The 17,991-nt window shown below is 44.7% G+C and overlaps 2 protein-coding genes and 4 non-coding genes across 6 annotated transcripts; 2 read left to right on the top strand and 4 right to left on the bottom strand.

Moving 5' to 3' along the window:
* Nucleotides 1-2,814: 2,814 nt before the first annotated feature.
* trnad-guc (transfer RNA aspartic acid (anticodon GUC)) lies at nucleotides 2,815-2,886 on the bottom strand. Its single transcript has one exon. It is a non-coding gene; the product is annotated as a tRNA-Asp (tRNA).
* A 4,266-nt stretch (nucleotides 2,887-7,152) lies between these two features.
* Nucleotides 7,153-7,225, bottom strand: trnav-cac (transfer RNA valine (anticodon CAC)). Its single transcript has one exon. It is a non-coding gene; the product is annotated as a tRNA-Val (tRNA).
* A 215-nt stretch (nucleotides 7,226-7,440) lies between these two features.
* trnav-aac (transfer RNA valine (anticodon AAC)) lies at nucleotides 7,441-7,513 on the top strand. Its single transcript has one exon. It is a non-coding gene; the product is annotated as a tRNA-Val (tRNA).
* A 1,608-nt stretch (nucleotides 7,514-9,121) lies between these two features.
* LOC137108261 (early growth response protein 1-like) lies at nucleotides 9,122-12,008 on the bottom strand. The gene is made up of 2 exons (XM_067492645.1): nucleotides 11,407-12,008; nucleotides 9,122-10,855 (listed from the first exon to the last, which is right to left on the bottom strand). Exons 1-2 carry the CDS (start codon nucleotides 11,618-11,620, stop codon nucleotides 9,594-9,596), a joined length of 1,476 nt encoding a protein of 491 aa, XP_067348746.1. The 5' UTR covers nucleotides 11,621-12,008; the 3' UTR covers nucleotides 9,122-9,593.
* Nucleotides 12,009-12,883: 875 nt separating this feature from the next.
* On the bottom strand, nucleotides 12,884-12,956 carry trnaa-agc (transfer RNA alanine (anticodon AGC)). Its single transcript has one exon. It is a non-coding gene; the product is annotated as a tRNA-Ala (tRNA).
* A 1,008-nt stretch (nucleotides 12,957-13,964) lies between these two features.
* On the top strand, nucleotides 13,965-15,006 carry LOC137108292 (heat shock protein beta-11-like). The gene has a single exon (XM_067492698.1). It carries the CDS (start codon nucleotides 14,115-14,117, stop codon nucleotides 14,775-14,777), a length of 663 nt encoding a protein of 220 aa, XP_067348799.1. The 5' UTR covers nucleotides 13,965-14,114; the 3' UTR covers nucleotides 14,778-15,006.
* Nucleotides 15,007-17,991: the final 2,985 nt, after the last annotated feature.

Genomic DNA, 17,991 nt, shown 5'->3' on the forward strand with positions numbered 1-17,991 from the left:
AAGCTCCACCGAAAACCTCAAAGCTGATCTGTGATGGACAGAGCGGGAGGCTTAACTGTCGTAAGTTAACGTTTCTTGTAAACATTCCAGCCACAAGCCACTAAATCACTCATTGTCTCTCATCACTAAACATGCACACACACCTTGAATGAGGTGGTCAAAAAACTGGAACCACCTCTTAATATAATGCACTTCTGTACAACTCCACTCATTACTATGACCTCAATAATAAACGTATAGTAGAGTCATCCCCTTTCTTACAGTTTCAACTTTAAAACGAGAAATTAAAAACTGTACAATTGTGCAGTGTTGTACAAGTGTTTCCTACAGAATTCATATTAGCAGTGGAGGTCCTGGGGCTTTGGGGGATATTAACATATGAACAGACCACTGACTTTGGAACACGTTATTGTCAAACAGCTACATGCTTCAAATGGAACTGAAGCTCTTGATTCAGAATTACCATTAGATCATTTGATTCATCTACATGGTGTGAACATTTGAAATAGAAGTTTCTGAAACAGTTGGAAGATCATCTGATGCTTTTACTAGAGAAGAGGTCTCACTCAGTTTTGAGAATTTGTGGGACTAAAGTGACACTTAGTCTGCTTTGGTTGTTCAGAGTTGTTACAGACTGATGCCTCTCACTGCACAGACAGGTGCTGTCGAAGCCTGTTTCTGCACAACATGCAGAGTGCACACACACTAACACACACCTGTCTTCAATTAAACCATAGATTAATGTCACCAACACTTGTTCTGAGCTGCTTAACAGCTGTTAAACATTTTAAACGGCAAATAAGCGCAGGCACAACAGTGTGAGGGGCGATGCAGGTTTACTGTGGGGGACACTGTGAATATATAGAGATATGCTTTTGAAATAATTTTTTTACACGGGTGCTTTGTGTATCTCCACAGCTAAGGGGACAATGAAGAATGTCAACCAAGGAAAAGCTGAACACCATGACAACAAACCCAAATATCCAAGCAAACCTGAGCATTCCAGCAACCCTGGAGGTCCTGCCAGGCATTGACATGTCCTTCGGCAGCATGGTGGGCCTAAATTACCTAGCACACACTCAGACACAGGCAAATGTTCTTGCAGAGCTAAACTAAGCTAAGCTAAGAGTCCAAAGTGTTTACAGCTGTAAACAGAAGCGTCCATGCAAAGACAAATGCAAAAGAAAAATGTCTTTGCACAGCAAAAGATTGCAGAAATTATTGTGCATGGTTCTAAAACAATGCTCCACCTAATAACTCCAGGGTGATCTGTGAGGGACAGATGCTAAACTGTTATAAGTTACAATAAGTTACAGCACAAACTAGGTTATTTGCTAAGGTTTACATAAACGTGTCTGACTGTCTCTCCTCTCTCTATGTAAATGATATTTATGCAGCAAGGAGCTCTCATAAGTACCTAGTTACCAGTGTGTCTGAGAGGTAAGAAAAGGCCACACATGTTCATACATTATATACACAAACACATAGAACCTCTGGACTCTGAACTAGTCTAAATAATGCTACTTGTTATAGATTTATATACCAATCATCCACAATATTGTTATCCAATTTCTGGAATAATAGATGAATGTTATCTACTTTCATTTAATAATTTAATCCTAATGTTTCTATCTGTTTTACAGAGCCCAGTGTATTTGCTACAACAGGAGGAAACTTCAGCAAATCTACTAACTACCAACAATTCTGTTCAGTGTATTAATGTTGTAAAAATTGACTCAATAAAGTGCAGTTTAAAAAACTACAATGCAGACTCAAATTACATTTTATTTTTAATTGTGGTTTTGTTAGACACGTTTGCAACAATGGAGGAGCAGTCAACAGATGGACGAGCTGCTCAGTGTAAAAAAACTACTTTGATGCACAGGGTTTTTACACCACACATTAACTGTCAAATCATAATGTTACAATTAAAATGGTGTCAGAAAAGATAAGAAAAGAAAAGACAGTATTAGAATTTTAGAGGGGAGTCCCATAGGAGTCCCATAAAGCCCTGTTAGTACCACCTGACTGGGTACAATACTACTTTTGATCATATTTTAAGCTGTACTGGTTTTCTTTCACATTGATGAAATAAACTGCTTGGGTCAGCAGTCAAAATGGTTACTAATTTCTAAAAGTACTACTTATTTTACTTAAAATTAAAGCCTTGACATTCCACTGCTATTGTGATATCTGTAAGTAAATTGTGTAGAAAAGCAAATCTACAGTAATGTCAGCAGTTGGGGTGACTCCTAAACAATCACATGTTCAACCATTTGATCTAAGGAATCGGACTGAGCTGCCACTCTCACAGTCAAAGTGTTGGAAAATGTGGTTATGAGACAAGGATTATTCCATGGCAGCTATGAATATGGATGCTATTATTTCTCCAAATAGTAGCATGTTTTTGTCTAAACTATTCCACAGGATGAAGAGTTACTGACATAAACTGCTGTGTGGCTGCTGTTCTGTTTGAGTGAAATAAGGCTCATCTGTCGTAACATAATAATAATAATAATAATAATAATGATAAATAACAATAATGTATCCATTTATAATGATAGTGGTTTATATTTATTTATTTTAATATTCAAGGGATTTTTTCTTATGGTACCTAACGTTATTGAAGTAAACTTTTAATGCAACATTGTGGTTTTGTATTTTCACTTAAGTAGCATGTAAATACTTTGTCTGCAGTCAATTAGGTTATTTGCAGTTTGCAGTTCCAATGTTTACTACAGAATATAAATGATTTCTTTTGGAGATGAGGAGACTCATACTTTGTAGTGACAGCAAGAAGAAAAAAAAGGTCACCTCCCCGTCGGGGAATCGAACCCCGGTCTCCCGCGTGACAGGCGGGGATACTTACCACTATACTAACGAGGAATGTGCTGCAATCGTTCATAGTATAACGTGATATAAGTGCGAAACAAACCGAATGACGTTATAGATCAACATTTGCTTTTATCCGTTACGTGAGACTGAATTGCAAACCGTGTTAACACTACTGAGGAAGAGCGTCTTCACCTGCTTTTAAAAGAATCAGCCACACGCACAGACAGGGGCAGAGCTTCGCACAATCTTAGGAGCCACTGACTTAAAAGACGCATCACCCCGAGTTCTTAAATGGGTTTTAGCGACCACAAGGAGATTTTGACCTGATGACATCAATGCTCTAGAGGATTTTTAGGGGGTCAACAGGTCAGAGATGTACTCAGGAGCCTGGCCAGGAAGGGCTCTGTAAGTGAGCACCAGAATTTGAAAGTCAGTTGTATATACAATTGTTCTTTTATTTGCGCACTTATTTATGTGTTTTCTCTAAATAAGTCATTGTATGTCCTCCATAAGACATAAACACGGGTTGAAGTGAAACTTACTAGTGGAGAGAACGTGAAGCAGGCCTGAACCCCAGAAGGACAAATGGACAGAAAAGTCAAAATTGTAAAATTTAAATGTGACAACTATTCTAATATTAAAAGGATATTGAGCTCTACCACAAATTCATAATTAAACTTTGGGAAACTAATTGAGCATCATTTTAAAAAACACTATATAAAGACTCATATTACACATATTTCACATATGATTTGATATGACTTTATTTTTGATGTTAGTATAGTTTTTAATGTATGTTTACAGACCTCATGCAATTAGGTGCTGTTCACCTGCTGCTCAATACAAAAGTCTAATGAGCCGATCACGCGTCAGCAACTCGATGCATTAACACTTAAGTTCAACGTGAAGATATCGTGACATGTGACAATCACGGGCCACATCTTATTACTGTAACGTTCCGAAAATCTCAAAAACAAACTCATCTGTTTCATGTCGATCTCGTGCACGAGGTACCACTTGTGACGACATCTTTGTGGTGGGACTGATCATAGACAACAATGAGGCGGATTACCTGAGGGAGAAACCTGGAGATCTGGTGCCAGAGGAACAACCTCCTCCCGGAATTCAGCAAGACTAAGGACCTCATAGTGGACTTCAGTACGAAGCAGGAGAGGAACTACCAGACCCCCATCGTCAACAACAACCCAGTGGTGAGAGCGGACAGCTTCCGGTACCTCGGTGTTTACGTCACGCAGGACCTGCCATGGTCCCTTCACATGAACGCCGTGGAGAAAAAGACCCGGCAGCGTGTCTATCACCTCTGACACTTGAGAGACTTTAGATTGACCTCCATCCTCAGCTATTCAGTGTCACGTTTAGGTTAAGGGATGGACCCAAGAGAAGAGACAGAGCGAGGGTTTGCAAAATAAGGGGCTTTTATTGAAAGAGATGTAAATGATGAACAGGACCAGCACACGAAAGGAGTTAACTTGAAAACAAGAGGGGAACCGAATTACCAGAAATAAACACAGCTCGGGCTCAGGGGACAAGTTAGAGAAAGAAGAAGAAAGAACTAACAGAGGCTACTGGGTAAATCAGGCACAGATAAACGTTAAACCACAAGAGCACATTAATACAAGGACTAAAGGCAGGCAGTCACAAACAAACTCAACATAAGGCACCGGCAAACCTAAACATGAAAGAAACCCGGATAAAACAAGCGGAGAAAAACTATGGACTAGACCAAAATACTGAATTAAACAAAAGGCAAAACCTCAGACCAAAACCACACAGGAAACACAGAGTCCAGGATACCAAAGTCCAAGATGCAGGAGTCCAGATTTCCCAAGAGATCGAGGAACGTAAGTTTCAGGCTTTACCAAAAGTCCAGAGTCTACTGTGGAGTTGGTGAGGGTATTAATGACGACAATGATGCCCGCGATGAAGACAGTGACCACGATAGCAGAGACCACATTAACAATGACGAGGATCTGGCAGGGGAGTGAAGGGAAGACTGAACTTAAATAGAAGGGGGAACAGGTGCAAACAATGAGGGACAACGAGGGTAAAGCTGGGTGAAAAGAACCAGGGACAGGAAGTAAAGAGAAGGGGCCACAAAATAAAAGTCCAGGGACAGGAAGTGCAACAAGACCCTGACAGAGCCCCCCCCTCAAGGGCTGGATTCCAGACAGCCCTAATAGGCCAGAAGGTCCAGGCTGAGCCGGGTGGGCGGTGGGGGTCCGGAGGAGGGCCAGGGTGGGTGGCGGGGGACTGGAGGTGGGCTTGAAGCCCTCCAGTACGTGACAGGAGACCCAGCAGGGAGCCGTGCAGGTGGCCGGCGGCGACAGGAGACCCAGCAGGGAGCCGAGCGGGTGGCCGGCGGCGACGGCAGAAGCCCTCCAGGGGCCGGACGGGAGGCCGGCGGCGACGGCAGAAGCCCTCCGGGGGCCGGACGGGAGGCCGGCGGCGACGGCAGAAGCGACGTAGAGGAGAGCTGGTAGATTGACAAGAAGGAGTGTTGGCTGGCCCGGAACCAGGAACAGAAGCAGGGTCAGTAGTGGGCCGGACCACGGCCGACCCCGAGCCAGGAACTGGAACCAGAACAGGAACAGAGCCAGGCCGGACCACGGCCAACCCGACGCCAGGAGCAGGAACCAGAACAGGAACAGAGCCAGGCCGGACCACGGCCGACCCGGCGCCAGGAGCGGGAACAGAGCCAGGCCGGACCACAGCCGACCCGGCAGCAGGAGCGGGAACCAAAACAGGATCAGAGCCAGGCCGGACCACGGCCGACCCGGCAGCAGGAGCAAGAACCAGAACATGAACAGAGCCAGGCCGGACCACGGCCGACCCGGCGCCAGGAGCGGGAACAGAGCCAGGCCGGACCACGGCCGACCCGGCGCCAGGAGCGGGAACAGAGCCAGGCCGGACCACGGCCGACCCGGCGCCAGGAGCGGGAACAGAGCCTGGACCAGAGTCGAGGCTGGGCGAGGCGGCGAGCGACCCGGAGGCAGGTGCCGTAGCAGGACTAGTGTCGAGGCCGGACGAGGCATCGAGTGACCTGGAGGCAGGTGCTGTAGCAGGATCGTCATCGGGGCCCGGCGGAGCACTGACCGGTCGAAAGGCAGGCGCCCAAGTAGGATAAGAGTCGGGAGCTGGACCTGGGCACATTGAAACAGGACAAACAGAGACGGGAGAAACGGTCGCCGACCTCGGCGCCGGGACAGAGACAGGAACTGGAACCAGACGAGCGGTCGCCGACCTCGGCGCCGCGACAGAGACAGGAACCAGACGAGCGGTCGCCGACCTCGCCGCCGCGACAGAGACAGGAACCAGACGAGCGGTCGCCGACCTCGGCGCCGCGACAGGAACAGGAACCAGACGAGCGGTCGCCGACCTCGGCGCCGCGACAGGAACAGGAACCAGACGAGCGGTCGCCGACCTCGGCGCCGCGACAGGAACAGGAACCAGACGAGCGGTCGCCGACCTTGGCGCCGCGACAGGAACAGGAACAGGAACCAGACGAGCGGTCGCCGACCGGCGTCGACGCGCCCCGGAACAGGAGCAGGTAGAGTGGTGGCTGACCCAGACCTCTGGACCAGATCTGGGCAAACAGGGACAGGTGTAGAGCCAGGGCCGGGTGAGATGCTGACCAGGCCAGAGGCAGGATCTGAGACAGTGACAGGAGCAGCAGAATCGGGTTCAGGGGCAGGAGCTGGGATTGTGAGGGGAGCAGGAACAGCAGAATCAGGTTCAGGGGCAGGAGCTGGGACCGTGAGAGAAGCAGGAACAGCAGAATCAGGTTCAGGGGCAGGAGCTGGGTCCGTGAGAGGAGCAGGAACAGCAGAATCAGGTTCAGGGGCAGGAGCTGGGACCGTGAGAGAAGCAGGAACAGCAGAATCAGGTTCAGGGGCAGGAGCTGGGTCCGTGAGAGGAGCAGGAACAGCAGAATCAGGTTCAGGGGCAGGAGCTGGGACCGTTAGAGAAGCAGGAACAGCAGAATCAGGTTCAGGGGCAGGAGCTGGGACTGTGAGAGGACCAGGAACAGCAGAATTGAGTTCAGAGGCAGGAGCTGGGACTGTGACAGGAGCAGGAACAGCAGAATGGAAGAAACCTCCAGCAGAACCAGGCTCGGTGTGCGGCCATCTGCCTTGACCGGTTGGGGTGAGTGGAAAGTGATGAGAGAAAAGAAAAGAGCAGCAACAAAACATCGGGCATTTTTAATCCTCCATACAGTGGATCATTTTGTCCACACGTTGATTTTGCACAGGTATTTTTACGCCGCACACTGGAGATGTAAGGGGGGGAAAAAAAATGTGTTTCCGCCCGGTTTCGAACCGGGGACCTTTCGCGTGTGAGGCGAACGTGATAACCACTACACTACGGAAACTCTCATAGATCGTGGTAAACACAAATAAAAATCTATATTATATATTAGTCAAACTCTATATTCTGTTTGTGATATGCTGTTTTGCGTTGATGAACTAGACGAAATAATATGAACTTAACGGGCCCGTTTGCTAAGGAAAATAATACTGTCCTTTGCACGTTCGACTTCTTTGCATATTGTAGTTTTAAAACAAACAAGAAGGGGGCTCAGTATGAGTTTCCGTAGTGTAGTGGTTATCACGTTCGCCTAACACGCGAAAGGTCCCCGGTTCGAAACCGGGCGGAAACATGTTTTGGGTCCGTCCAAATGTAAGAAAGAATGGGATAAGATATGGAAATTGAATTTTAATTTACTTTTTTCTTTGCCGACTTAAAATATCATTACTAATTAGATGTGAACGTGGTCGTGCATAGCGTATAAATTCGTGTCTGAGGTTATTATGCATACCCAAGATTTTTTCACACATAATATTTAATGATATTTTGCACTTCTGGTTAAATTCTAAACTTTATTTAGTTGCATTGTACTTGTACATGTGTAATGACTATAAAGTTGAATTTAATCTAATCTAATGTGAAAACACTTGAATCCAAATTATTAATAAATATAAAACTTTGCATTGTTTGCATTTATAATTTACTGTGCTGCTGTTTTTCTCAGCTGCAGTAGACGGAGCTTGTTTGGTTCTGCTTTTCTAAAGAAGAAAAACAAAAATGTGACATTTCCACATTTGGGAATTTTTTCACTGATTCATTATGATCATAGTTTTGCTCCTGAATCATCCACAATCAGACCTAAACTCAAACCGAATCTTAAGTGCTGAACTTTTTCTGTGGAACACACACACACACACACACACACACACACACACACACACACACACACACACCCAGTCTGACCTGCTGTCCCTGTTTGTCTAGTTGGTATCTCTCTCTCTGTGTGTCTGTCTCTGTCTCTTTAAACCCTAGTCTGAATCCTTAAACAGGCCTCCACTTTCGCGAGGACCTACAAAATGTCCTCACTTCACCAAAAGGTCCTATTTCGGTTAAAAAATATACTTTTTTGGCCCAAACTGAGCCAAACAACAAGAACAAGCACACACCCACTTAAAGCGTCTGGGTGTCCCACAAACAGGAAAATCCATATATGGGCTTCAGGACGTCCGCTGCAGGGACAGGAAACTCCATATCTGGGCTCAAAGAGTGTTGTTCCTGCAGAGAGCTGACCGAGGCTGAATGACAAAGTCTGATCCCGTTGGCTGTTTGACACACACACACACACACACTGAGGATTTACTGTGAAATGCCACAGTGAAGAGGGAGCCAGTGGAGTGTGTTTACCAAAGCTGTTATTCTCTAATCAGCCCTGATTTTAACTTTGACCTAAAAGCTTCCTCACAGTTTATCTCCGTTTCAATCTAGTTACCAAATCACAGCCAAAGGCTCATTTTATTACAGCCTTTCACTTGTTTGCAGTTTTTTGTGGTGTTATTATAATGTCAGATTTTTAAGTGTTCTTGTGCTTTACTGAGTTTGAGTCTGAGTTTTGCTCATTTTGTGGGTTTATTTCTATTCATTTTGTCTTTGTAGCTATTTGTAGCACCCATTTTACTGTTTGTCTCTTTGTCTTTATTTATTTTCTTTTTTTACTATTTTCTTATATTTCTATTTGTTTAGCATCCATTTTGCATCTTTGCGGTCTTTTTGGTTCAGTACATTAAATGTCATCACATGTCAGACATTAAAATAATCTTGACTTCTTGTTTGACAACTCCTGACTAAAATTTAAACTTTAGTCTGTTTATAGAAGAAATAATCATGCTAAATTAAAAAAAAATCTGAACGAAAGTCAAGAACCTGGGAAACCATTAAATCCTCTGAAATAAAAGCACGAAAATGTTTCTGACTTTTTATTTGTGCAGCTCTTTGCTTTAAAAGAAGTATAAAATGAAACACTGACCAGCATGTAAACATACAAACCTGAACCTACTCAGTAGGTAGAAAACTTCACATGTTTTCATGTAAACATTATGTACACATCCCACTTACAAAATAATTACATCTGTCTATACATAAAACTCAGTAAGTAGGCAGTTTAAGTTTCCCTTAAATCAGCAGTTTCCTTATGATGTTTGGTCCAGACTCAGTTATTGTTCTGAAGGGTTAAGTTCATCTCCAGTCTGACTACAGAGGCTAGGAAGGCTCAAATTGATCCAGCAGCTGAGAAACAGGGTGGGGAAAGACTATTGACCTTTGACCTCACGGAGGAACACAAAAATAAAGCTTGTCATCTGTTTTGATTGTTTCGTTGACGGCAGAGTTTTAGTCTGAGGTCAAAGGTTACAGGAAAAGGTTGACCCCCTTGACTGTCAGTTGGAGCTGTGAGGGGAGGGCAACTCCGGCTGAGGGCTTCCCAACGGAGAGGAGCAGGAGGAGGAATAGAGTTGGGGGGACGGAGAGGAGGTGTAGACGTGCAGCAGTGAGGGGGAGGGGCTAAAGCAGGGGGAGGCAGCCTGCATGGTTAGGGAAGAGGGGAAGAGTGAGGAGGCAGGAGAGGTGGAGCTGTGAGCTGGGGAGGAGTAGGAGGAGTAGGGGGAGTAGGGGGAGGAAGTGGAGGGTTGGCTAATGGGGATGGGAGCAGAGGAGGAGGGGGGGGTTCTCTCAGTCTTGCGTTCCCGCTGCCTCTGGTGGATCTTGGCATGCCTCTTGCGCTCGTCGCTTCTGGCGAACTTGCGTCCGCACTCGGCGCAAGAGAACGGCTTCTCTCCAGTGTGCGTGCGGATGTGCGTCGTCAGGTGGTCACTGCGGCTGAAGCTGCGCATGCAGATGCGGCACTGGAACGGCTTCTGGCCGGTGTGCACACGAACGTGACGTGTCAGCTCGTCAGAGCGGGAGAAGCGGCGGTCACAGCCATCGGCGGGGCAGATGTATGGGCGCTCATGAGGCGAAGTCTTGCACTGCTGGCCTGCAGGAGACTTTCTGTTCCTGGACTTGGTGGGTTGAGCCTGGAAGGTGGAACTCTGAGGCTGTGTCTGGATCTGTGAGGAGAAGGCTTTGATGGTGGAGAGTGGTGTGAGGGGGGGCTGCTGCTGGGTTGCCAGGTTCAGGAGCTTCTGGTCCTGGTTCAGGTTAAGAGAATCCTGCTGCTGCGAAAGGAGATAGTCTGGAAGCATTGGCACCACCAGAGAAGACGGGTGCACCCCAAGCCTGGTGCAGGAGGTGGGATAGGCAGGAGGGGGGCCCTGCGTTGGGAAGGCCTGGGGGATCGGTTGAGAGTCAGTTGGGGGGGAGAGGTCGGAGATGTCGGCAGAGGTGTAGGTTGGGGTGTCAGAGAAGATTGAGGCCACGTCAGCGGGGCCACAGCTGGTCTGAACGGAGCTGAAACTCGGTGATGGTGATGATGATGATGAGGAGGAGGAGGACAGGCTGCAGGCTGGAAAGGAAGGAGCCGCCATGCTGACCAACCCTGTGAACAGGCTGAGAAGAGGCTCCGCCCATAGGCCGCTGGCCCCTGAGCTGCCGGAGACGGAGGCTGAGGGCTCGAGAGTGAAGCGGCCACTGTAGGCCAGAGGGGTGAGGCGGGGGGTGAGAGGAGGCAGACTCTGCAGGTCTGGGAGCTCTGACAGAGCATCTGAAACACATATGAAGAAGGAAAGGTCAGGAAACAGAAGCTTGACCACACCTGGAAACACCTGAGACTCAAGTCTGATCGTCTTCAACCTGCAATTTCTGCTTTTACAGGCATTTTTCAGGAAACAGCTTTTAACAGTAAATTCACTTTTATGGGTGTTTAATATTAGTGGATATCCAGCTTAATGTACATACAGTATCGAAACAGGAGTGAAGTATAACCCTAAAAACTCTTTGTTACAATAAGCTGTATTTCCAGTTTTATTGCATTGTACTGACCATTAACAATCTTTATTAGCTCAGTCTTCAAACATTAACACTTAATTATCATATATCTGCTGCAACCAAACGTGCAATACTCATCAGACTGTTTGCAAAGATCATTTAATTTCACAGAACCAGAACCAGTCATGTTCTGACGTTTCTCTGTTAATGATCAGACATGTGCTGTTTCTGCTAATTGAACTTGTCTGTACCTGCACATTTTAAGGGTTTTTGTTTTCTGCTCATGACACCTTCAAATATCCTGCATAACCAACCACCACCACTCACCTCCGTACTCCGCCGGGTCCGGGCTCAGCAGCGCGGCTCCCTCCGCTACGGACGCGGCCAACAGTGAGCCTCCGGCCGCGGCGTTCTGCAGCAGCATCTGCAGCTCCTCCAGCTTCGAGTAACTATCCAGCGGCGAGAGGGGGGGCGGAAAACCGGCCAGAGGGTCTGAGATCTGCAGGGTGGACAGGAGCAGCTCCGCTTTGGTGGCTGCCATCTCGCGGGAGGAGGAAGCTTCAGAAGCGGCGGTGGCGAGTGTGAGGTTTTCTGGTTCCTGAATCTGCTGAACAACGGGCTGTTCCTGTGAGGGGGGCGACCCAATCCGCGCTCCTGGAGCACGCGACGGGGCGCTCTGTCCGGGCTGCTGCTGCTGCTGTTCGGGACTGTGCTGCTCGGAAGAAGCCAACGCTGGAGTCTCGACAGCTCCGGGTTCTCGGGAGGATCAGATATTTCAAATGATTATTTTCAATTGTTTGTAAATGAAGCGAAATTGTCGCGACATCACAGAAAGTAAACATCTAAATGTTTATTTCCGGTTGGCGTTTTCACGTGCGAATGCTGAACTTGAACTTGAGCTCTGTCAGCTTTCCTCAATGAGGATTCCCGACTTTATAAAGACTTCTACGTGACGTACATTCCCAAATATGGGGCGGGGGAAGCCCATATTTGGTCAGAGCGGCGAACGTGCAGACAGGGCTGCGTAGGGACGCCTCGCTGCTCTCTGCACTCCTTATGCTGCAGTTTTTGGTGCGTGAACGATCCGGTACGGTTCGGACCACAGCCCTGCTCGGCAGGTGATGGCCGTCAGACAGAGTGCGGAAGCTTAACGGCAGCCAGGGAGCGCTGCCAGCCGCCATGGCCGGAAACCCTAGAGACACGTCACAGCCCAGTGTCACATGGAGAGCTTCCAGGACGTCATCACTTCCTTACGCCTTATTTGGGTGTTTTCCTGTCGGACGCCTAGTCCCTCCCTGCAGCTTAACTCATACAAAATCCAGATTTTGACATGCAGCTGTGCAAACAAAAATACTACAAGTAGAAAAGTTATTTAAAGCGCATTTTACACGGTTTGCATACTTTTTCAAACAATGATAAAACTGCCTGTTCAAATAAAACTCAGAGTATCGCCAGGAAATATCGCCAGGAGATTTTACCTAAACAATAATGCCACTGTGTAATTTTAAAAGAATGTACTTAAATAAAGTAGCAGTTGCATAAAACATGCTTGATATACTAAAGCTAAAAGTACTGACTATGCAGACAACAAAACAATGCGGAATAGTTGGAAAATAACGAGTCCCAATGTTATAAACTACAAATACCTAAACTATAACAAAATAAACATACTACTAACCTAATTTTATTCTACAAACACAGAGGAACGTTTTAAAATCTCACGGTGAGAATATTTGGATAAAGCAAACTAATACTGTCTTTGTGTCTGATGATGTTTCAGAGAATGTACCCAAAAAACACTAATTGGAGGATGCGGGCATCGATCCCGCTACCTCTCGCATGCTAAGCGAGCGCTCTACCATTTGAGCTAATCCCCCACACATACTCACTGTTCTTCGTGGTTGTATTTACTGGTGTTTCCAATGGGCGCAAACGTCGCGCATGGTTACGTCATATTCACAGCTAATATGCGATTGGTTGAAAGATGCATTCAGGACGCATGTGACATACACATAACATTCGGTCAGTGCAAAGCAGTGTGGCTCAGAGCTAATCCTAATCTCATGCTGTCTGGTATTCATTAAAATAAAAATTCCGCTCTCAGACAGGAGCCAGCTCTCACTGTTCACAGACACAAATTCACAATAGACAAGTTGTGCTTCTTTTAACTGTGAGGTTAGGTTTGCTGTAAGGGGAGAGGTTTGCTTTGCTTCCTGTCAAAAGTCCAACAGCTCACAATGACCTACAACATGACTGATGTTGACAGTCCCCCATAACTTCCACACTGGGACCCTGAATAGAAACTGGAGCCACTATTGCCTTGGGCCTTCTTAGATCCGCAACCAGTTCCTTTTGTCTTTGCTCCATTGAGCTGCAGATTCAAGATTTTATTGATCCCAAATACAAGATCAGTAAGTAAGAAAAAACTGAGCTAGAGGAGTGAATAAAAAAAGAAATAAAAACAATACTTTTTGTCCATTGTGGTCTGTCAGTCAGATAGTCAACAATCACACAGTTATACAGTTAGTTATAATTTTCCATTTAGCTTTAACCTTGACATTTTTTTATAATAATCACATGATGTTCTGATATCTTTAAATAAACTTTTATTGAATAATTTTCCAGCTTCCTGGACATAGAAAAGCACAGGAAAGCTGAAGATTGTCTGATGTACTAAATCTATGCTGGACAGAGGCAAATTGAAAGAAAACTATAAAAACACAATAATAAATGTAATGTGATTGTAAAGTGACTCATCACGTGTGTGTTCACCTGCTTTTTAGAGAGCATGACCGAGTCCTACAGCAGAAATAGAAACAAAGCTGATATGTGTCGGCATGTGGCAGCAGGCTGCAGGAATACCAGCCGCGCTGCATTTAGACTGTGAACGCACACCAACACACACAGGAATGCTGCTGGAAGTTTCCGGCAAGGGTGTGTGTGTATATAAGTAGCGGAGAAGACATCAGGCAGACAGACAGACACTCAGACCGCAGAGCGAAGTCCCCATCTGAGCACAGACCTCCACCTGCAGCATGTTGAGTCCCAGCGTCTACCAGCCGTCCCCGGTCGCACTGAGGCCTTTTCTGGATTTGCACTGGCCCATCCGCAGCTTGTGGCCCGAAACCAGGCCGCTCTTCTACCAAATCGAGCAGGAGATGATCCGCCACATGCAGGAGATGAGGCAGAGCATGAAGTACATGGAGAGGCTGCACCAGAAGATCTTCGATGACCTCGACCAGACGTCTGGTTTCTCCACGAGGGTTTTTAAGCCCATCACCTTCCAGGAGGTTGGGAATGACGCCAGCAGCTTCGCCCTCAGCCTGGACACTAAGGAGTTCTCCCCGGAGGAGCTGTCAGTCAAACAGGTCGGCAGGAAGCTGAGGGTGGGCGGCAAGACGGAGAAGAAGCAGGAGGACGGCAAGGGCTCCTACTCTTACAGGTGTCAGGAGTTCAGGCAGGAGTTTGACCTACCAGGTGATGTTGACCCCGAGACCGTCACCTGCTCGCTGGTGGGCGGACAGCTGCAGATCCAAGCACCACGGGAGAGGGCGGTGAGGGATGGGAAGGAGAGAGTCATCCCCATCAGCATCACCTCGGCCCCAGCCATCACCTCCTCTTCCTCCTTCTCCTCCAGCGGGGGTCCGGAGGGAAGCGGCTCCCCCTCCCCAGAGAGCTCCCCTGCAGAGAAACACTGAACTGGGAACAGAGTGAACCATGTCTTGTATTCACCTATTTTTGTAGTTTCAGTGTAGTTGTCCACAACATGAAGCTGTTTTAACTGTTAACCATTTGTAACCAACCTCTCACCATGTTGAAGTGTGTCAGAAAGTTTTCTCCCAGCGCTGTGGTCAGTGATGATCATTCATGAAATTCCATTTCAGAATAAAACAACTGTCAATAAAGTCTATTTTTCATTAGGAACTATCTTCCATCTGATTATGATTCATTAAGAGAAACCTTTTTATAACAATGCTGTAAACTGTGGGAACATTAACTTTATACGTACTTGTATTTACTAAATGTATATAAAAATCTTATTGTTTCATGTGAGGTGTCAAGTCTGATTCATTCTGGCAAAGGTTTTGTTTCCATAAGTCGTGGTGAATTTATATTTGATTCAGTGATGCTGGACTGAATAACAGGAACACCTGCCTGTATAACACACGTCAGTTTAACAGCACAAACTACAAGCAGGACAGACGTCTATGTTTAACTATAAATGTAAGCGAAGAGTTTCAGGATGCTGACTAACTCTGGGGTTTAGCTAATGTAACCATGAATGGAATTAGAAAGTTTCAACTCATGATTATTCTCATGTTTTGAGTTCTCTCAGTGACTTCTCTCTTTCAGTTTTGAGTTATTCTTTGACAAAATATAACTTGAAATATCTTGACTTTGACTTTTAGTAATGACTCAAAAATGAAGCTGCTGATCTCAAGAGAAATTGGAACTTCTCTCATTACAATTTATGATGTGATATGACATATTATTCTTCCAGTATTCTGCCCCTCACAGAACTGCATGTACTATAATAATTTAAAACTCTTCCTCAGAAAAATTCTTACGATCTCAGTTACTTCCCCCCACAGAATTACATTTTATTCACATTCTCTAGAGATCATGTCTTAAACAGGCTTGTGACTTGTTCTCAGTTGTTTCTTGCAACAAGAATCTTGATATTCATTTCACAATATCAACCTTTTGTCTGACTTTATTTTCATATATATTTCTGAAAATACTGCAACTTTAGCAAATCACGACTTCTCTTAAAATATAGATTTTTTTTATTTTTCCTCCTCACTGCAATATTTGAGGAAATAGCTTTTCATAAAAATAAACATTTTTTAAAGTCCTCACATTAAATTGTGACTTTATTTTCACTGACCTTTTCTCCTAAAATTACTTTATAAGATAATAACATTTACATATTAAAGACAGCTGCAGTCTTCATATGAGAATAATTTTATAAAAATTTAAAGATTTGCCACATTGATCAGTTACTTTTGTAAACAAAGGTTTTCTATTACTTCATTAAAAGTGATAATAAACACAGGACACCAGTTTTCCTTTCTTTGTAAAATAATTCTCAATAAACTTAATTTATTCACAAACTGCTTTTCAAATTGCCATGTCATTGTTTTTTTAAATCACATACAATAAAAAACATTTCTAAAAGACAAGAGATGTCCGAGTCTCTCCGCTAACTTTGTACATGACTGCTCTTCCTCTGTCCTGAAGTTTATTTCGTTTTTTCAAACATGATGTGTTCATTGCCAACGCTTCGCTGTGCTCAGACATCAGATTAGAAATATTAAGAAAGAACAGCAGAAAATAATGAACAGAAGGACTAAAAGATTAACAGCTACAGTACACATTTCCGTTTCTTCGCCATTAGTTTTGTCATTTCCTTTTTTAAATTCTTAATGTTTGATTTACAGAATAATAGAATATGTTCAGTTAAGGCTTATGCTGAGTGTTATGGACCAATCAACAGAAACCAAACCACTAACCAGGAGGGTGGGGGTGGGGGGTGAGGGGTGTTACAGGGACAGTGTGTGCGTTTTATGGCGACGTTGTGTATGTGTGTGCGTGTGTCTCTTACTGGATGCACCTCATGGTTTAATTATTGTTGTAAACAATACATTATTTGTAATTAACAGCAACCAAAGCTGTTAAATAAGTAGCTGAACAGTCACATTCTATTCTCGTTCTCTCAGATTGAGACGTGTGAAGAGGAAAGCTGGACTCAAGATGTGGTTAGCTTAGCTTAGCTAAAGACTGGAGCATAAACGGCAGAAAGAAACCGGTGGCTGCCCAAAGATCAGAACTACACATACGCACAACTCTGATTAAGCTCACTTATTAACAGAACACGTATTAAAAATGTATTTAGATATTATTTAGTCACAAATGTTACCAATGCAATTTGGACACAATGGGAAGACCTGGAAAAACAAACAGTCTATACAAGGAATTATTCCAAGGTGGTTAGTTTTGGCGCTAATGTGATAGTCACACCAGAGAAGAAGCATTCATTTTTTTTGTGGCGTTACATATTTCGTTTGTTACACATTGAAACCTGACAAACACAGTGAGGTGCATGGATTTTGTCATTATTAGAAACAATAAGATGTAAATGGCCCATAGAATTCATCCCCATTCACTCAGTCAATAGTCTCAATAGTGAGATAAGATTTTGGACAATTATTAACCGTTGTCACGTTGCATCATCACTAACAGCTGTTTGAGCCACACAACAAGGAGCATTGCATTGTGAGACTTTAAAAAACAATCGATAAAAAGGGAACAGATCCACACACACTCCACATTCAGATGTAGTGAGTAGGGGGTGATTTTGGACACAGCCCATAACTCCAGCTCCTGCTCTCACACACAGACATGACATGATATCCAAATTTACATCTCTCTCATAAAAATATGATTGTATTTCCCAAACAGCTGAACTGTTCCTGATAAATCAAGTAACATGAAAACTGCATTTTGCCAAATTAAAACATACTTTAAACCCTCTACCATGTCGACCACTACAGCTTATGGGTAACTAATGATCCTGTACAATGTAAATATGGGCAACTTTACCAGAAAAGCCATAACAATCTGATGATGATAATACACACACACACACACACGTATAAAAATGCTCCTTTTTTGGTGCATTCAAGGACCAAAGACCTGTTTCAAGCATCTTTTCTGAAAAAATAAAAAATAATAATAATAATAATAATAATAACAGAGTGTTCATGTTTGTTATGCTCGTTTTTTTCACTATGTGCAGACATACAGTATGTGCGATACATGGATCATGTGCATTTATGGGTTACAGGAAAATTATGTGTGTATGTTTACGTGTTACATGGAGTGTGTGTGTGTTTAACAGGGACAGTGTCA

Source organism: Channa argus, chromosome 22, assembly GCF_033026475.1.
Source record: "Channa argus isolate prfri chromosome 22, Channa argus male v1.0, whole genome shotgun sequence".
Lineage (NCBI taxonomy): Eukaryota > Metazoa > Chordata > Actinopteri > Anabantiformes > Channidae > Channa > Channa argus.